Genomic DNA, 19,853 nt, shown 5'->3' with positions numbered 1-19,853 from the left:
CCAGCGGTGTACTCAAGTACTGTACTTAAGTACTATTTGTGTCCTACTTGTGCTTTACCGGAGTATTCTAAATGTGTCGTTGAATAAACAAACAACTAACTGAAGGCCAAATGTTGTATTGTATGTGTATATGCTTTATCACGGAGTAACATGGTCCCTTTGTAGCAGTGAAGGGGGAGTGTGTCTTTCTGAATCATGTGGAAACTCCTCCCACTGTCGCGCATGCGCAGTTCAGTTTGCACCCCTCTTTTTTTTTCACTCCTACTCTGGCTTCCGGACGCCAAGACAGACCGCTGCCGCCGAATTTAAAGAGACAGGCGATAGTTATTTAAAATACGATAAACGGCAACCATTGTCCCTTAGCTGAATTTTTTTTTAGCCTTGGCTTGTTTAACTCGATGGTGATGGTGATGTTGACTCAAAGTCTGTCACCTCTTCCGTCATTTCTCTTCTCCTCCGACTGTACAGTCCACAGCTCCAGCTAAAGGCAAAGGAAAGGGTTTACTGCTCCAGCTAAAGGCAAAGGAAAGGGTTTACTGCTCCAGCTAAAGGCAAAGGAAAGGGTTTACTGCTCTTCGCTTTTTGGGCAGGCTGGCTTCCCGACCGAGAGGACGGTTTGTCGGCTAGCCAACAACCAGGAGGAGGGTTAATAACACCGAAGGAAGAAAAAAAAGCTCTCAAGTTGTGGCTCTCTCAAAAAAGCCTCCCTCCTGTCGCCGGGATAATGGCGAAGATTCAGGCGCACAGCACCGCCAAGCAAATAAACCAAATCCAAGAGAAGCCTTACGTTATCACACAAAAGCAAGTGCAGCAGCAGCAGCAGCAGCAGCACTTCCAGAAGCTGAAGGTAAGACAAGGGGGGGAAAGTAGTCCCTCATAGTCACTACCATTTTGTTCCTGTGTGTCGAGAGTAGTGAGACCAACGGCTGGCTGCTGGCCTGTTAAAAGTAATGCTGCAGAACATTGTAGAGGTTAAGATGTCTGTGTGTTTTATTTAATTCATTAACGAATGTGTACAGTTAGTGCTAGTTTCTTTATTTACGGTGCCTGCTAACTCAGACCCCGGTTGTGGGAAGTTCCTCCTTTTTTTTTTTTTTCACCACCCTGAACAAAGTGGAGGACGTCAGCCAGGCTAACAAACGGCTACAATTCAGCTGATTAGCTGCTTCATTACACATCTCTTTGTTATCGCGATAGTAGGATATTATCCTGTTGTTTTTGTTTTACAGTCCCGCTGAGACGAAACGTATTTAATGAGTCAGTATGTAGGTTATTATCGACTGGCTGTTGGCTAACGTTAGCCTGAATAAACAACCCCTCTCTTCTACATGTTAGTCACAACGACCATTATGTCCTAACATAACATAGCTTCAGATGTAGTGAAAAAAACGACAGGTCCAGTAAACAAAAGCAGCCTAGGGTTTCTTTTATTTATTTATTTATTTATTTACACTTGGACAGCTTGTACAGCTAACTAGTGCATTTGTTGATAAAGCACTTCAGATGACAATGGAGACAGAAAGCATTGTCTATTTATGTAACTGCATATGCACCCGTGTTTTTAATGGCTGGTCCACATATAGTATTCAGGATTGCTAATATATAATGGCAGTATTACAGTGACTGAAGTACATTTACTCAAGTACTGTACTCACATACTTACTTTACTTAAGTATTTCCATTGTTATGCTACACAAACTATTTATTTAACACTTATAGTTACTTATCACATATAAAACACACCATATGAGATACATTGCAGTACCGTGTTACTAATACACCCAGTATTTTACATACATGTATATGTTAGTTATGAGAACAGTATAGTTTAATATTCTTTAATGATTTATTTATGTATACTTCGACAGCTTGTTGATAAAGCACTTCAGCTGGCAATGGAGACAGAAAGCATTGTCTCTTCAAATAACTTTTTATGAAACACATGTCCACATATAGTATTGCAAATATTTAATGGCAGTATTTCAGTGGTGGAAAGTACTGTACTCACATACTTGTGAGTATTTCTATACTTCTACTCCAATACATTTTGGAGGCAAATGCAGTACGTATCTCTCCACTACACATTATATATGATAAGATGCAGTACTGACCGACTAACACACCCAGTATTTTACATACTAAATTGGCTCTGCATTAAAAAACAACAGCATTTAAATGCCTCCATGTATTTGTCACGATGGTATAATATTCTATAATGATATAATACATTTAAAAGAGTACTTTTATACTCTGAAGTATATTTCGTCCATTATACTAATGCACTTCTAATTAAATACATTTTCATAACAGGACTTTAATAGTATTACTACTTTTACTGAAGTAGACAATCTGAGTACTTCTTCCAATGTCCCTACTTAAAGAGACACAATGAAAACAAGCCACTGTCCTTTTCAGCATGTTGGAGCGGATTCTGTCTGATAGTTATTTAAAAAGCTGTATTGAAATCCTAATTCATTAACATACACAAACAGTTGTTGGAAAGCTTTCTCCAAACATGACAAGTGGAACTGATTGTCCTTCGTGCTGCTTCACTGATTGCATTTCTTCCTCTTTCCCCCCCTGTGTTCAGGTTGAAGATGCCTTGTCATATCTGGACCAAGTCAAGATCCGCTTTGCAAATGATCCCGGCATATACAACAAGTTTCTCGACATCATGAAAGAGTTCAAGTCACAGAGGTATTTATATAAGAAGTTACTAACTAAAGTAGTTTTAGCGATACATTGTCCACCCGAATACAATACAGACTACTGAGGGAACACTTTGATCAATAACTAGGAAGCAGGCGAACTATTCAGCCGTTTACTTCATCCTGAAATGTAATCGTGACATTACAGAAGTTATTACGAGTAACTCCAATACTCGTTTTCTCTAAGTCATAGCAAGTTTTGTTTTATAAAGACTTTCAGCGACAAAGGAATTTAAAGTGTTTACTTAAAACCTGAAAAGCAAGGTGCAAAAGTAACTGATTAATATACTATTAAAAGTCATTACTGACACAAGAGAATACTCAATCAAAGGGGAATCGGCTTACGGACACTTTTCATTTCCGAACTTTCTTCCACGATAAATACAGTTTTTAGATAAAGGGCTCAATTTTAGGTGCAGTACGTTAAAGGCTCCATGTCACGGCCATTTCCACTGATCTTAATTCCATCGTTGAGGTCTACTAGAATAGATTTATATTGTGCAATTTTCTCAAACAGCATCTCTGTAAAGTCTGTGTATTCACTCTCTGTCCTAAACGGCCTGTTGGAGCTCCTGCCCCCCCCCCTCCTCCCTGTGAGCCCAGTGGCTGTCATGTGGACCAATCTGTGGAGCCGTTACGTCACTATACCCGGAATACGTCCCCATACCCAAGAAGTAAACAATGGAAAAAGAGAAATGTCCAGCGAGGCGTTCTGGGGCAGCAGACAGGTCTTCTCTGTGTGAGAGTTCTCCTCGCTACAGGGTGCACTTTGAGGGTTTGTGACTGCAGACCGTTCACATGCAGAACAACCTTCCTAACACGAGGGGACGGGTGATAACCGGAAAAGCACGACATGGGACCTTTAAGTATTAGTATTATTACTTTTATTTAAAAGTGGGGTAGGTAATTCACTTCAGAAACATATATTCCATGGAATGCTCTTAACATCCTGATAGCAATGAATATCTTAAATGCTTTGACAATAAATACATTAAAACACGTCATCTCTGGAAGCCGTGGCGCTGTAGAAAGCACGACCAATCAGCTGAGCCGGCTAAAGTAGCTGGATGGCCTACCTGCCTGTCAGCCTTCCATCGGGGCACAGACTGATCTCGTGCCCTCATTGGTCATGTGCGCGTTCGTGTGTGTTGGAGGAGGGGCTCTGTGAGGAAGTCTGAAGGAAGGGGCAGATTTTTTTCGGTTGTGTATTTTCAAATTCTAGCGCACTCGAGCTGGTTTCTCTAAAATTACCTTCCCCACCTTTTAAGTAGAAATACACAAGTATTCGCAGCATCATTAACTTAAGCACTGAATCTAAAATACCTCATTATCCAAAGTGGCCATTTGAACTATTCAACAGTTTATTTTATCTTGAAATGTTGTTGTGATACTCCTCAACAAAACTATGTTTCTATTAGTCAAGGCAAGTGTTTGACGTAAAGCCTCAAAAGCATAGAGACAAGGTGCAAAAGAAACGCCTCATAAAAGGACATTAATATACAGTTGATACTCATTAGTAACCCAGGAGAATAGACAACAAGTGAGAAGGGGTTAACATGGGGTTAATCTCCTCCTTCTACAGCACTCTTTTCCTCCTATGCGGCTTTCACACCAGCGCTTTTCCCTTTCTAGGTCCGAGCGGGAGCTTTTCTGGTTCAGCTCCGGTTTCTTCTCCCGCTCTGTTCACACCAGAGCTGCCGCTGCTGCGTCATGACGTCACCGTGTACGTGCCTGCTTCATAAAATCCAAACCGCCCGGAACTCCCTCACATCGACAACAACAACGGCCGATTGTATTGAAGCGCTGTTCGCTTTGGTTATCCTCTTACGAAACTAAATGGAAGGCATCGGACGACTTTACAAGGGACGACTTTACTTGGAACTTTACAAACATCACATGCGAAATGCAAGACTTCTTTGTGGTCTTCAGCGTCTACTTCAATGCCGAATCTGCCCCTGCCCCCGCCTCGACGTTAGAGAGACGTAAGCGACGCCGCCTCTTAGCTCCGAAGCTCTTGCCTCTAGACCGACAATTCTTTGGAGCTGGAAGTGAACCGGATTCCGGAGCTAAGAGGCGGCGCCTCTGCTCCGAGCCGGAGCTGAAAACGCATTGGTGTGAAAGGGGCATAAGTAAATGGTAAATGGACTGTACTTATATAGCGCTTTATCCAGTCTTCAAGACCCCTCAAAGCGCTTTACATACTACATGTCGTTCACCCATTCATACAGAGCAGTGTACCTAACTCGAGGAACTAACACGCATACACATTCACACACCGTTGGCCATGCCATCGGGAGCAACTCAGGGTTAAGTATCTTGCCCAAGGATACATCGACATGTTGGCTGCATGGGCTGGGATCGAACCCACAACCTTCTGGTGGAAAGACGACCGCACTCCCTCGCAGCCACAGTCGCCCACCATAAGTCAAGGCACGTTTTACTTCACAGTAACAAAGAAATTCAAGGTGTTTTAGATAACACCTCAACAGCATCAAGTCAGGTGCAAAAGAAACGCCTCATAAAAGCACTTTAATATACAGTTAATACTCAATAGTAAGCCAGGAGAATAGACAATTCAAACGAGTGGGAATGGGTTTAATCTCCTCATTTTCTCCCAGAATAAATAAAGTATTCTGATCAAGTACAAGCAGTGGGGAAAGAAGTACTCAAATCTTAAAAGTAATAATACCACAGTGTAGAAATACTCTGTAACAAGTCCTGCATTCACAAATTATTAATTCAATTATTATTGGTTTCTTTTTTAACTCCCACACAACACCCTTTTTCTATTAGTCAAGGCACGTTTTACTTTCTCAGTAACAAAGGCATGCAAAGGGTTTTAGATAACACCTCAGAGGCATCAAGTCAGGTGCAAAAGAAACGCCTCATCAAAGCACTTTAGTATACAGTTAATACTCATTAGTAAGCCAGGAGAATAGACAGTTCAAACGAGTGAGAATGGGTTAAATCTCCTCATTTTCTCCCAGGATAAATAAAGTATTCTGATTCTGATCAAGTACAAGCAGTGAGGGAAGAAGTACTCTAGGGTGTGTTCACACCTAATAGTCCGCTCTCTGCTGCGCACCAGACCACAGTTTGTTACATTGTTTCATTTCTCAGAAGGTTCGGTTTGCGTTCACACGGGCAAAACTCAAAGGGACTATAAACTTTAAACACAAATCATGTGCACGGAAATGCTGTTCATTGGTCAGACATTAAGGGGGTACAAACGCAAATCCCGGCAATTTCTAGCGGAGCCTCCGCCATGGAGCATCGGCACTTTCGGCAGGTTATTCTCATGCTGCTGTTAATCTGGAGATCAACAGACATATTATTATATAATCAGACAACGTCCGTTAAAAAACATTATTACATGGCTTTGTTGAATACTCGATTCTGATTGGTCAATTCAAAACACGTGACACGTTTTTAATCCAGAACAGACAGACCGCTATCAAGGATGTATTGACCGTTGTTAAGGACGCTCACATCTGCACAAAGAAGTCCGTTCGATGTAACTGTTTACAGTTTGGCTGAAACTGACCAGACAAGAGCGACAAGAAAGCAGCGGAGAAGTAACGGGCAGAAACCCTCCTTTTTACGCAGCGGTCCAGACATAGGTCAAACGGCGACACATATTCAGTTGCCAGTTCCTTTGGCATCAGGGCAGGGATACCTAGATACTTCCCAAGGTTTGACATCATGTATTGTGCTACTTTTAAAGCAAGCAGCGATGTTTTCAAATCTGTAATCAAAAAGCTCCTCAAAAACGCTATCGAAGCAGTTGCTGCCGTTGCTACGTTAGTTCAAACCGTAACAACGGACTACTTTTCTTAGCGGATGCATGTACATTTAAATACAACTATTTTTTAAATCAATAAAATAATTTTCTAAATCCACAAAAGCATTTCAATTAATATTGGGAGTCATGTCGTTACTTTGTTGAGAATGTGGCCGTGTGATAAGCGGGATAATGTGCAGCAGCGCGGTCATTATGGGGAAAAGAACACCTTCATGCCGATCTAGATCCCTCCGCTTCGCGTCGGGCTCCTGATCAGCCTGTCGGTGTTCTTTTCCTGCTTATCCATGAGAGACGTTCTGCAGAGGAGGGGCGTTTCACCGACGACAGGTGTTCTTACTTTTATGTAGCTGACGGAGAATTTTTACTTTACACGACACTGTTCAACACTTCATTCTGCTTTACTCTTTAACTAAACAGCCGCGGATGTCTTGAAAGACTCTTTCGCTGAAGATTTTTGAAGATATCCGCGTTCTTGTGACACGTACATACTGCGCTTCCTATGTTTTGGTGCAGACTGCGTTCACACCAGCAATGAACCGCTCCAGAGTTCGCAAGCAAGCGCTCCGAGACCACCTATTTTAGCGGACCAGAGTCCGGTTGTTTAGTTCACTTCAGAGGTCTCGGATTGTGTTCACACCGACCCAAATGAACCGCACCAGGGTTCGATTCAACCGGACTATACAAGGCAGGTGTGAACGCACCCTTAGATCTTCAAGTAAGAGTAATAATACCACAGTGTAGAAATACTCTGTTACAAGTAAACGTCCTGCATTCACAATCAAAGTCAAAGTCAGCTTTACTGTCAAGAATTCTACATGTTGTACATCCAAAAATCTCGTTTCTCGAGGTCCTACAGTGTGACACATCAAACAACAACAACAAAACAAAAAAGGCCTAGATAACCGGGGTATTGTGTGTGTGTGTGTGTGTGTGTGTGTGTGTGTGTGTGTGTGTGTGTGTGTGTGTGTGTGTGTGTGTGTGTGTGTGTGTGTGTGTGTGTGTGTGTGTGTGTGTGTGTGTGTGTGTGTGTGTGTGTGTGTGTGTGTGTGTGTGTGTGTGTGTGTGTGTGTGTGTGTGTGTGTGTGTGTGTGTGTGTGTGTGTGTGTGTGTTAGTCGAAGCTTTGCTTTGTTATACGCCTCGGCAGCAAAGAAGTGTTTTACATGAACACCACAAGAGCATTTTTTAAATAATCTTTGTACAGCTTCTTTGAGCACTTGTTAAAGCGCCTGATAAATAACATGTATTATTACTCTGATTATAAGTACTATAAAACACACATGTGACCCGCTCTATCGAAACCAGTCGGAAGTCGGAACGGCTCGTTTCAAAATAAACGTGGATTTGCGTACAAAAATATTTTTTCGCGGTTCGGGTGTTTTGTTTGATTTTAAACAAACAAAGTCTTGGCTTTCAGAATATGAAACTTTTATTTCCAAAATCACACCATAAATACATTCTTTAAGCTCGTAAAGGGACGAAGACACCTCTCACTCGCACTCTGCTGTTCCGCAGCGCCGCCCCCCTCCCGCCGGCTGACGTTATGAATGTAGGCGTATAGTAATCATAGATAACACGGCAGGGTCCGCTACAATTTGCTTTCATCTGATTTAAATTAAACAAAGTCTTGGCTTTCAGAATATTAAACTTGTTTCAGCAAATTCAGATGATAAATACAGCTTTGAAGCTTCGGCATAATTACAAGCGGAGAACGGAGTAACTTGACGTCACAGCGGGCACAACAACAGCCGCTGTTTCTCGTGAGGGTTTTCCCCGGGAGACAAACACAATGCACACAAACGCAAAATTACACAAACACACGTATACACACACACACACACACACACACACACACACACACTCGCGAGCTTCCCCCAGACCAGTAATCCAAACGAAAACATCTTCCCTCCGTAGTATTTTGATAATTTGCTTATAACCAATCAGATCGATGGATTCCAGAGAAGAGGAAACTTTGAAGGCCTTTTTCTCAAAACGATGGCTCGTGACAGTCGTTATATAACGTGACATATCTCGCTTAATATTTGGAGAACAACAACAACCCTGATATCATGAGAAAGCTAGGAGTCTCCTCTTTCCAGCAGTATATAACTCAAAATGTGTCTTCGGGTCAATGCGACTGATTTCGATGGAGCAGGTCACATATAGTATTTGTTGTCTTCATGCGGCATATGACTGAGAAGCATACCTCTTTATTTGTGTATTCTTCGACAGCTTGTTGATAAAGCACTTCAGCTGACAATGGAGACGGAAAGCATCGTCTCTTTATATGAAACACGTATAGTATTGCAAATATTTAATGGCAGTATTACGGTGGCAGAAAGTACACACAGTATTTTACTTCAGCGTAGCTTTTTCATAGTTGTTTTGCCTCCATCATCCACATCCTAATATGTCTCTTTCTGCGTCATGTCTGGAGCAGCATCGACACACCGGGGGTGATAAACCGAGTGTCGCAGCTCTTCCACGGGCACCCGGACCTCGTGCTGGGCTTCAACGCCTTCCTGCCCCCGGGGTATCGGATAGAAGTCCCCAAGAATGGAGTGGCTTTCCTCCAGTCGCCCTTCTCTGCACAGGTGAGGCACTTTTGAAGTCACCTGTTATACAACATCCACTTCTCCATGTCTCTTCTACATCAACATGTGTCCCCTCTTCTCCATGTCTCTTCTACATCAACATGTGTCCCCTCTTCTTCATGTCTCTTCTACATCAACACGTGTCCCCTCTTCTCCATGTCTCTTCTACATCAACATGTGTCCCCTCTTCTTCATGTCTCTTCTACATCAACACGTGTCCCCTCTTCTCCATGTCTCTTCTACATCAACATGTGTCCCCTCTTCTTCATGTCTCTTCTACATCAACATGTGTCCCCTCTTCTTCATGTCTCTTCTACATCAACATGTGTCCCCTCTTCTTCATGTCTCTTCTACATCAACATGTGTCCCCTCTTCTCCATGTCTCTTCTACATCAACATGTGTCCCCCTCTTCTTCATGTCTCTTCTACATCAACATGCGTCCCCTCTTCTTCATGTCTCTTCTACATCAACATGCGTCCCCTCTTCTTCATGTCTCTTCTACATCAACACGTGTTCCCTCTTCTCCATGTCTCTTCTACATCAACATGTGTCCCCTCTTCTTCATGTCTCTTCTACATCAACATGTGTCCCCTCTTCTCCATGTCTCTTCTACATCAACATGTGTCCCCTCTTCTTCATGTCTCTTCTACATCAACATGTGTCCCCTCTTCTCCATGTCTCTTCTACATCAACATGTGTCCCCTCTTCTTCATGTCTCTTCTACATCAACACGTGTTCCCTCTTCTCCATGTCTCTTCTACATCAACACGTGTCCCCTCTTCTCCATGTCTCTTCTACATCAACATGTGTCCCCTCTTCTTCATGTCTCTTCTACATCAACACGTGTCCCCTCTTCTCCATGTCTCTTCTACATCAACATGTGTCCCCTCTTCTTCATGTCTCTTCTACATCAACATGTGTCCCCTCTTCTTCATGTCTCTTCTACATCAACATGTGTCCCCTCTTCTTCATGTCTCTTCTACATCAACATGTGTCCCCTCTTCTCCATGTCTCTTCTACATCAACATGTGTCCCCTCTTCTTCATGTCTCTTCTACATCAACATGCGTCCCCTCTTCTTCATGTCTCTTCTACATCAACATGCGTCCCCTCTTCTTCATGTCTCTTCTACATCAACACGTGTTCCCTCTTCTCCATGTCTCTTCTACATCAACATGTGTCCCCTCTTCTTCATGTCTCTTCTACATCAACATGTGTCCCCTCTTCTCCATGTCTCTTCTACATCAACATGTGTCCCCTCTTCTTCATGTCTCTTCTACATCAACATGTGTCCCCTCTTCTCCATGTCTCTTCTACATCAACATGTGTCCCCTCTTCTTCATGTCTCTTCTACATCAACACGTGTTCCCTCTTCTCCATGTCTCTTCTACATCAACATGTGTCCCCTCTTCTTCATGTCTCTTCTACATCAACATGTGTCCCCTCTTCTCCATGTCTCTTCTACATCAACATGTGTCCCCCTCTTCTTCATGTCTCTTCTACATCAACATGTGTCCCCTCTTCTTCATGTCTCTTCTACATCAACATGTGTCCCCTCTTCTTCATGTCTCTTCTACATCAACATGTGTCCCCTCTTCTTCATGTCTCTTCTACATCAACATGTGTCCCCTCTGTGGAAAGACACTCTGAAAGTTTCAGGAACAAAGATTTTCTCTCTTTTTGATCCATTTCTATAAAAACCTGTCTGAAAATGAGCTGATCAGATTTTGTCCACTTTATGATGTCATAATGTGTTGTCTTGTGTAGCCATTAGCCAATCAGCAACAAGGTAACCCCCCCCCCCTCATCACCTGAATCTCCTCTAGAGCCCCATTGAGTTCTTTGTAACCAGATGTCTCTCAGAGGGGCGTGGGGAGGGGCTCCTTGTCTTCCTCTAAAGTAACAGACAGAGAATCAGCACTTTGGAAACAGGGCTGAAACAGAGGGGATTATGGGTAATGCTGCAATGATCTGTTTGGTGTTTCAGCCAATCAGAGACAGGCTCTGGATATATGTATAACAGGGGACCTTTAAATATTTGTATTGAAGTTTGGTACATTGATAGGAACCACAGGTACAAATGTCCAACAGTTCAAAGCTACTAGTGTCCAGCTTAGTCTCTACTATTGGACATCAATTGACAAGTCGTACATAGTTGATCTTCACTTGAAGGCGTACAATATTTAAACCACATTTATAACCAAAACAGACCATGTAGCCAAAATGTAAGAGTGTTGTACAGACGGGACAACACAAGGTGAGACACTTGAATAGATGAACTCTCAACACTACTGCTGTATTCATCTTGAAGCTATGAAACCTTCAGCTGGAGCATTATCATTATGAACTCATGGTGTGTAGAAAGGTACATTCTTAAGGTGCAGCTGCTACTTCTTCTGCTTTGGATTTCAATTGCAAGCTCTGTTTTTAAATTGATAACATGGTTTTTAAAAGATGCAAATAGAATTGGAGGTATGAACCCCTCTTCAATGGTCTCGCATGCAGAGCACACGCAGTGACATGTGTCCTCTGCTTCTAACCCATCCTAGCACCAGGAGTCTACTAGGAGCAGTGGGCAGCTATTGTATAGCGTGAGGGGGGGGGAGGGGGGTGTCCGGTGCCTTGCTCAAGGGCACCACGGCAGGGCAGGAGGTGAACTGGGACCTCTCCAAGTAGCACACTCCATATTTAGGTCTGGTCGGGGACTTGAACCGGCGACCCTACGGCTCCCAGTCCAAGCCCCAAGACTGAGCCACTGCTAAATTACACACGTATACGCTCACGTTGAAACGACACCTATTCAGAAATGGCTTCAACATAAACTGAACATTATAACTCCACAAAGCAAGGATAGTCTGAAGATTGGGCCCTCGTTGTTTGTAGTGGGGTATACCAAATAAACTGTAAAGCTGACAAAAACAAAATCATGACAAATGCAGGATCACCTCCCCTCCTCTAGGGGGGGCCGGGGGCATGCTCACCCGGGAAGACGCTTTTTTAAATGTTGAAGTTAAAAGCATCAATCACCTTGAGAGCAACATTAGGAGATATATGGACAACAGCCATGTGAAACAGAACTGTAACAGGCTGTGGCTCAGTGGATAGTGTGCTGGACTTCGAATCAGAGGGTAGCAAGTTCGAGTCCCACTGCAGTCAGCATGTCGTTGTGTCACTTCACCCCAATTTGCTCCAGTGGGGATTCTCCACAGTTTGTTAGGATTTGGATAAAAGCGTCTAACAAATGTGATGTAAGCAGATTTACTTTTTCTTTATGCATATTTTACAAATCACTCCTCTTTTAAACGGTATTCTTGTGTTACTGTCCTGTAGTATGAGTTGGAATTATTTCATACCTGTTTTTATAACTATAATGATCATATAAAAGTGTGGCTTGGAAATACTTACTTACATAAATGATTACCAAACCGTTTAAGACCCACTACTTAGACTAAAGTGAACTATCTAAACCAGGGGTGTCAAACTCAAGGCCCGGGGGCCAAATCCGGTCCGCGACTTCATTTTATGTGGCCCCGCAAGAGCTTGCAAAGAATATAATACGTTTATTATACAGTTACATGCCGCTTTACAGAAGCAGGTTGCCCATAAACTACATGTCCCACAATGCATCTCGTTTTGGGACATGCACACTGAAGAGACTTGCAATTATTTGTCCTGGACTTCTGCTTTCAGACGTAGCTAATGACTAAGTTATTACCCTATCCGATAATAATCCAATTCAGAGGCAATAATGTAATATAATACATTATTTTATATATATATTTATATAGTTACCACCGGCCCTTTGAGTGCAACCTTTATGCAAATGTGGCCCGCGATGAAATTGAGTTTGACACCCCTGATCTAAACCCTCAGAGCGTCCTTCACCTCCCTGAGCTGTAGCTATCAGCCTCTCAGTCTGACGGGAGAGAGCTCTCCCTCCACCTCTTTAATAACAGCGTCTTATATCCGGGTGCTAGTGGAGCACGCTCGTGAACTGTTAGCGCTGGGGCCTCGCAAAGGGGGCGCATAATTTTACAACTAAAGACACAGCTACACAAAAGACGCAGCCTGTGTACGGCTCTGAGAATCTGCCTTGGTACAAAGCAGCAGTGAAAACATGGGACGGAGTTTCATCGATTTGGGCATTCTCTCAATAAGCAAGTGGAATGGATTTGATAGTGAAGCACCGACACAGCGCTCTCCAGAGAGGCGAGTGGAGAGAGACGGATGCACGGACTTTCCGCATGGTAAAAGTGGGGGGGTCTAAAGTAATCATTTTAAAAGGTGGGGGGGACTTGTCCCACCCTCATATAATGGCTGCGACGCCCATGGGTTGATCACATTTTTAATAAACAGAATCCAACACCCAATAGCTTGGAAGGAACAAAGCGGTCAACAGAAAAAAATTCCCGACAAGCTCACCCTCTGTCACCCGCCCCCCGACAGGTAACAGGTGAACTAAAGTGACACTATTACTGGACATAAAATACACTGTTTTCACACACACATGTAAATAATATGTACACATGACCAAATATGTATATATGTTCATTTTAATTCATTTCATAATTTTTTATTTGTATCTTTTGATTTTATCCTTAATTGTATTAATCTTGCTGTTCCTGAATTTCCCCACGGCGATTAATAAAAGGTCCATCTTATCTTATCTTAAATACACGATTGCCGGAAGTGCTCAACAAATACAAATAAAAGTGACGTAAACAAATAATAATAATAATACAAATAATAAATTCAGGCTAAGTATCATTTTGGCTTCTCCACTTCTTAACGTCCTTCTTCTCGCTCTTTCTGTGCAGGTGTCCCCCGGCCATCAGGGGAAGAGCGCCCCCCTTTCTTCCGTGGCGCCCCCCTCAGGTAGTGCCTCTGCCACCGGCGTTGAATCTGGACCCGCTTTGACCTCTGAAATCAAAGTGACTCCATCAGAGTCCCAGTCCTCCTCTTCCAACACCACCACCACTACCACCGCCACCACCCCCACAGGACCCTCAGACCCCCCCAGCCGGCTCTCCCTCCCCCTCACCAGCAGAGAGAACCAGCCCACCACCTCCTCTCCCCCCGCCTCAGAGACCAGCCCCGTGGAGTTCGACAGTGCCATCAGCTACGTAAACAAGATTAAAAACCGCTTCCTGGATCACCCCGAGATCTACAGAGCCTTCCTGGAGATCCTTCACACATATCAGGTAACTTGAGATTACACTTTGTGATTTAAGGTGCTGGAGTGGTGCAGGAATTAGTCATAAAACCTGGAAATTACTAAGTGTTTTACCACTTATTACCGGTTTCCTATCTCAAAGGCAATAGTTTTTCGAACGCGTTTGTAGAAGCTTTTATGTGCCTTTTTTTTTTTAAAATGGCGGTTGCTTAAAAGTCTAAACGTCATAATTCCCAACATTAGCCACCTTTAGCTTAGCGGTGGTGACGTGAAGTCATGTGACCGTGCTGTAGTTCCTTTATAGCCCAACATTAGCCCCCTTTAGCTTAGCGGTGGTGACGTGAAGTCATGTGACCGTGCTGTAGTTCCTTTATAGCCCAACATTAGCCTCCTTTAGCTTAGCGGTGGTGACGTGAAGTCATGTGACCGTGCTGTAGTTTCTTTATAGCCCAACATTAGCCTCCTTTAGCTTAGCGGTGGTGACGTGAAGTCATGTGACCGTGCTGTAGTTCCTTTATAGCCCAACATTAGCCACCTTTAGCTTAGCGGTGGTGACGTGAAGTCATGTGACCGTGCTGTAGTTCCTTTATAGCCCAACATTAGCCTCCTTTAGCTTAGCGGTGGTGACGTGAAGTCATGTGACCGTGCTGTAGTTCCTTTATAGCTCGACATTAGCCTCCTTTAGCTTAGCGGTGGTGATGTGAAGTCATGTGACCGTGCTGTAGTTCCTTTATAGCCCAACATTAGCCTCCTTTAGCTTAGCGGTGGTGACCGTGCTGTAGTTCCTTTATAGCCCAACATTAGCCACCTTTAGCTTAGCGGTGGTGACCGTGCTGTAGTTCCTTTATAGCCCAACATTAGCCTCCTTTAGCTTAGCGGTGGTAACGTGAAGTCATGTGACCGTTCTGTAGTTCCTTTATAGCCCAACATTAGCCTCCTTTAGCTTAGCGGTGGTAACGTGAAGTCATGTGACCGTTCTGTAGTTCCTTTATAGCCCAACATTAGCCTCCTTTAGCTTAGCGGTGGTGACGTGAAGTCATGTGACCATGCTGTAGTTCCTATTCACCAGTGGGGTATTTACTGACGTATTTTATGGACTAGATCAAAACGTTAACATCTCTTCAGCTTGAGTTAACCACAGACCTTATTTCAGACTAACAACCAAAAGCACATTCAGAACACTTGAAACAAGGCGACAGGAAGTGATAAAATGTGAACTCATTCCTGCACCACTCTATTATGATGTATAAAAGTTAATGTTGGTATTTTTAGTTACTGATTTTATAGTTATTTTTTGTACATTTCTCTTCCTTATTGATCAGACTGTTCTTATATTTTATTATCAGTTGTTTCAGCTGTTAAACTAGTGATAACCTTTGCAAACATAAATATCATATTAAGCGTAAAGCATGCGACTTGATGCCATAGTCTTTCAGTTTTCTCTTAGCAGTGTGTTCCCATGGGAACAGTGTATATATCCTCTGTACCCTGTTTGTATTTGACTTTGATTAAGTTTGATCCCTCACCTCTCATCAGCATTTTTTTACCTGCACCACCCCCCAGAAGGAGCAGCTGGAGGTGAAGGAGAGCCGGGGCAGCCGGGGCAGCAGCGGCATGACAGAAGATGAAGTTTTTTCTAAAGTTGCCAGTCTTTTCAAAGGGCAGGAAGACCTGCTGGCTGAGTTTGGCCAATTCTTACCTGACGCCAAAAGATCATTGGTGAGTGGAGCAGCAGCTGATGTGCAATGTACAAATAAAAATAAAGGTTGTTGCACAATCAGGCTCAGGAAACTATTTTAATAACGTCTGCTTAGCTGTGTTTTGCATCAAGTGCTAATTACATTTTTTATTTTCTCGCAACTGCTTATAAATATTGAAGTGTGTTAAGTAGGAGTGTAAAACTGTAAGTACTTAGTGCAGGGGTGTCAAACTCAAGGCCCGGGGGCCAAATCCGGCCCGTGACTTCATTTCATGCGGCCCCACAAGAGCTTGCAAAGAATATAATGTTTATTATACGGGTACATGCCGATTTACAGAAGCACGTTGCCCATAAACTACATCTCAAATATTACTTTTTTTATTCAAAATATGATTTTATTTTTTCAAGATATGTTTTTTTCTTCTTCAAAATATTCCTTTTCTCAGAATCTGACTTTTCCTTCAAAATGCCACTTTTTTTTTTGATTTTTACTTTTTTCCCAGAATTTGTCTTTTCTTTTTAAATCATTTTGTGACATTCTCACTGAAGAGATTTATGAAGTTACCCTATCCGATAATAATCCAATGCAGAGGCAATAATGTCATATAATACATTATTTTATATATATTAAATATTTATATATGTATTTGTATATGGTCTTAAAACTGGCCCTTTGAGTGCAACCATGATGCTGATGTGGCCGAGAGGAAATTGAGTTTGACCCCCCTGAGTTAGTGGATCAACAGAATACAAATTGTAGTATTTTGATGATTTATTTCAGTATTTTAACACAACACGGATTGAATTCTTGCTCCATGAATGCTAATATTTGCTGTTTTAGATTGGTTGTTAGTTAACGACATGCTCCTTTTTAATTGGTCTTTTAATCTTTATTGTTATACCTATTTATTTTGTATTGTTGAATGAAGTTTTTAACGTTAGACTGTATCTATTAATTTAGTCTTATGCCTGTCTTACTTTTACTGACTTACTCTTACTTTTGGATTCTTATAACCAGTATTTTTTTATTCTCCCGCCTGTTTTACCTCCTTATATTCTTTAACATCTTTTATTACATGGCTTAGTTGAATACTCGATTCTGATTGGTCAATTCAGAACACGTGACACGTTGTTAATCCAGAACACAGACCGCTGTCAGGGATTTATTGACCGTTGTTAAGGACGCTCACATCTGCACAAACAAGTCCGTTCGATTTAACTGTTTACAGTTTGCTTTTCTAATTGACAAGACGAGAGCGACAAGAAAACAGCGGAGAAGTAACGGGAAGAAACCCTCCTTTTTACGCAGCGGTCCAGACATAGACATCAAACGGCGACACATGTGCAGTTACTTTGGCATTAGGGCAGGGATATCTAGATACTTCCCAAGGTTTGACATAATGAATTGTGCTACTTTTAAAGCAAGCAGCGATGTGTTCAAATCTGTGATCAAAAAGCTCCTCAATACGCTATCGGAGCAGTTGCTGCCGTCGCTACGTTAGCTCAAACGGTAATAACGGACTATTTTTCTTAGAGGATGCATGTCAATTTAAAAATATTTTTTAAATCAATAAAATCATTTTCTAAATCCATAAAAGCATTTCAATTAATATTGGGAGTTATATCGTTACTTCGTTGAGAATGTGGCCGTGTGATAAGCGGGATAATAACACCTTCATGCCGATCGAGATCCCTCCGCGTGGCGTCGGGCTCCTGATCAGCCTGTCGGTGTTCTCCCCATAATGACCGCGTGCGTCGCTGCACATTATCCCTCACATATATCAAGTACAAATGCTGCATGTGTGTTAAAGTGTTTTAACATTTGACTTGATCTTGTTTTTCCCGAGTTGTGTGCCATTTCGTTTAAGCACTTCCAGCTGTATGAAAAGTGCAACTTTATTATCATAAATATTATATCTGTATCAAAAATCCCTAGAATTCATTGAGTTTTCTCCCTAAATGCTAATATTTGCTGTATTGTTTTAACAGTTTTCATGTATAAGAGTTGTGGTTGCACAAAACCAACTACTCCAACATGTCAACTTGCACTCTGATAATAGCTGAATGTGCATTACATTGCATTTAGCTGACGCTTTTATCCAAAGCGACTCACAATAAGTACATTCGACCAGGAAGACACAACCTTGAGGAAAACAGAATCATATAAGAACATCAGGTTTCAAAGAGCCAATCGTTTCAAGTGCTGCTCAACTGGCTTTAGATAAGCCAGTCCTTTATTAGTATATAAGTGCTCTGTTAGCAGTTCTTTGTTAGTCATTCTATCGCTCGAAGTGGAGTCGAAAGAGATGAGTTTTCAGTCTGCGCCGGAAGGTGTGTAAGCTTTCTGCGGTCCTGATTTCAATGGGGAGCTCATTCCACCATTTTGGAGCCAGGATAGCAAACCCACGTGTTTTTGCTGATGGGAACTTGGGTCCCCCTCGCAGCGAGGGTGCAGCGAGTGCATCTTTCTCTGACACTGTTCCTGTGTGCTTCATCTCCGTCAGTTCACAGGAAGCTCACTGACGGGAGGCAAAGAGCAGCTAAAAAGGCCGGAGGACGATGACTTGATATCCAAGCAGAATAAAAAGAGACCCAGGCCGATCCTTCTGCAGCACATGTCCCCCCTGCTCAAGGTAAACTCTCCATTTAGAATAACCGACTCGGGGAGAGCAGCCATGTGTGGATGCACGTCCTTGAAAACACTCGTATACACCTTATGCTTCGCCTGCTCCATGGCGCTCTCACATTGCCTCACTACGTGTTATTGCTATTATTGCATGGCGTTCCAGCTTTATCAACCAAATAAACAGCTCGTGAGCTTCTAAACGAACTGTAAAAACACTTTTAAAGCGAGAAACGATTAGTTGATCCAGATAATGCATATTTGGGAATTTACGGGGGTGATGTGAGGACCTTCTGACTGTATGAGAGCAGCTCAAAAGAGCCCAATATGTCAACACGTTTCATAACTGCTCTCACTGGCCAACAGGTAGACACATGTCCACACTGTAGGTCTGACTTTAGGGCATACGTAGCTATGACTACGTGGATAGATGTGAGAAGAGCTCATAGCTAGTGTCATAGACAGCCATTGTTTGCCAGCCAGCTTGTAAAAACACTTTTAAAGCGAGCAACTAAACATTTAGCTCATCACATGTGATTAGTTTATCCAGATAATGCATATTAGGGAATTTACGGGGGTGATGTGAGGAGCTTCTGACTGTATGAGAGCAGCAAGGCGGCTCAAAAAACACATCAACGTTTTCATAATAACTCTCTCTGTCAAACAGGTAGGCACATGTCCGCACGGTAGGTCTGACTTTAGGGCATACGTAGCTATAACTAGTTGGATCAGGGATGGGCAAATGACGGCCCGGGGGCTACAATACGCTTTTCATTCGTAATTTCAGCGGGAGGGGGGAGCGGCGCTGAGGAACAGCCGAGTGCGGGCTGACAGGTGTCTGTGTTGACATTCCCCTTATTGTGCGTCAGCAGAGGCTGCAAGTGTCTTAGGTTCAAGACGACTAATGTATGGGTTAGTGTTCATGACTTCATGTTTATGTCATCTTAATGGTTCATCTCAATGCACACACATTTTCCGTGGTTTCCAATAGTTTAAAATAGTTTTATTCCACTGTTAAATTACATCACATGTCACTTGTTAGACGCTTTTATCCAAAGCGACTCACATACTCAACACTGGGGGCAATCCCCACGGAGCACTTTGGGGTGAAGAGTCTGAGGGACACAACGACATGCTGACTGCAGGGGGTTTGAACCTGTTTGAACACGAACGCACAACCCACTGCGCCACACGCCTCCCAATAACACAAACATGCCACTTGAAAAATTTAAATAACATTTCTGTGAACTGATGTT

At 42.7% G+C, this 19,853-nt stretch overlaps 1 protein-coding gene across 1 annotated transcript in view; it reads left to right on the top strand.

The window, feature by feature from the left end:
• Positions 1-284: 284 nt before the first annotated feature.
• Positions 285-19,853, top strand: part of LOC117444684 (uncharacterized) — a 36,322-nt gene continuing 16,753 nt past the window's right edge. The window contains 6 exon segments of the mRNA XM_034080111.1: positions 285-847; positions 2,591-2,697; positions 8,949-9,102; positions 13,920-14,303; positions 15,839-15,994; positions 18,479-18,607. Coding sequence (XP_033936002.1) covers positions 725-847; positions 2,591-2,697; positions 8,949-9,102; positions 13,920-14,303; positions 15,839-15,994; positions 18,479-18,607 — 1,053 coding nt within the window. The 5' untranslated portion in view covers positions 285-724.

This window comes from Pseudochaenichthys georgianus, unplaced genomic scaffold (assembly GCF_902827115.2).
Source record: "Pseudochaenichthys georgianus unplaced genomic scaffold, fPseGeo1.2 scaffold_891_arrow_ctg1, whole genome shotgun sequence".
NCBI lineage: Eukaryota > Metazoa > Chordata > Actinopteri > Perciformes > Channichthyidae > Pseudochaenichthys > Pseudochaenichthys georgianus.
This window is presented reverse-complemented; position numbering and strand designations above follow the sequence as displayed.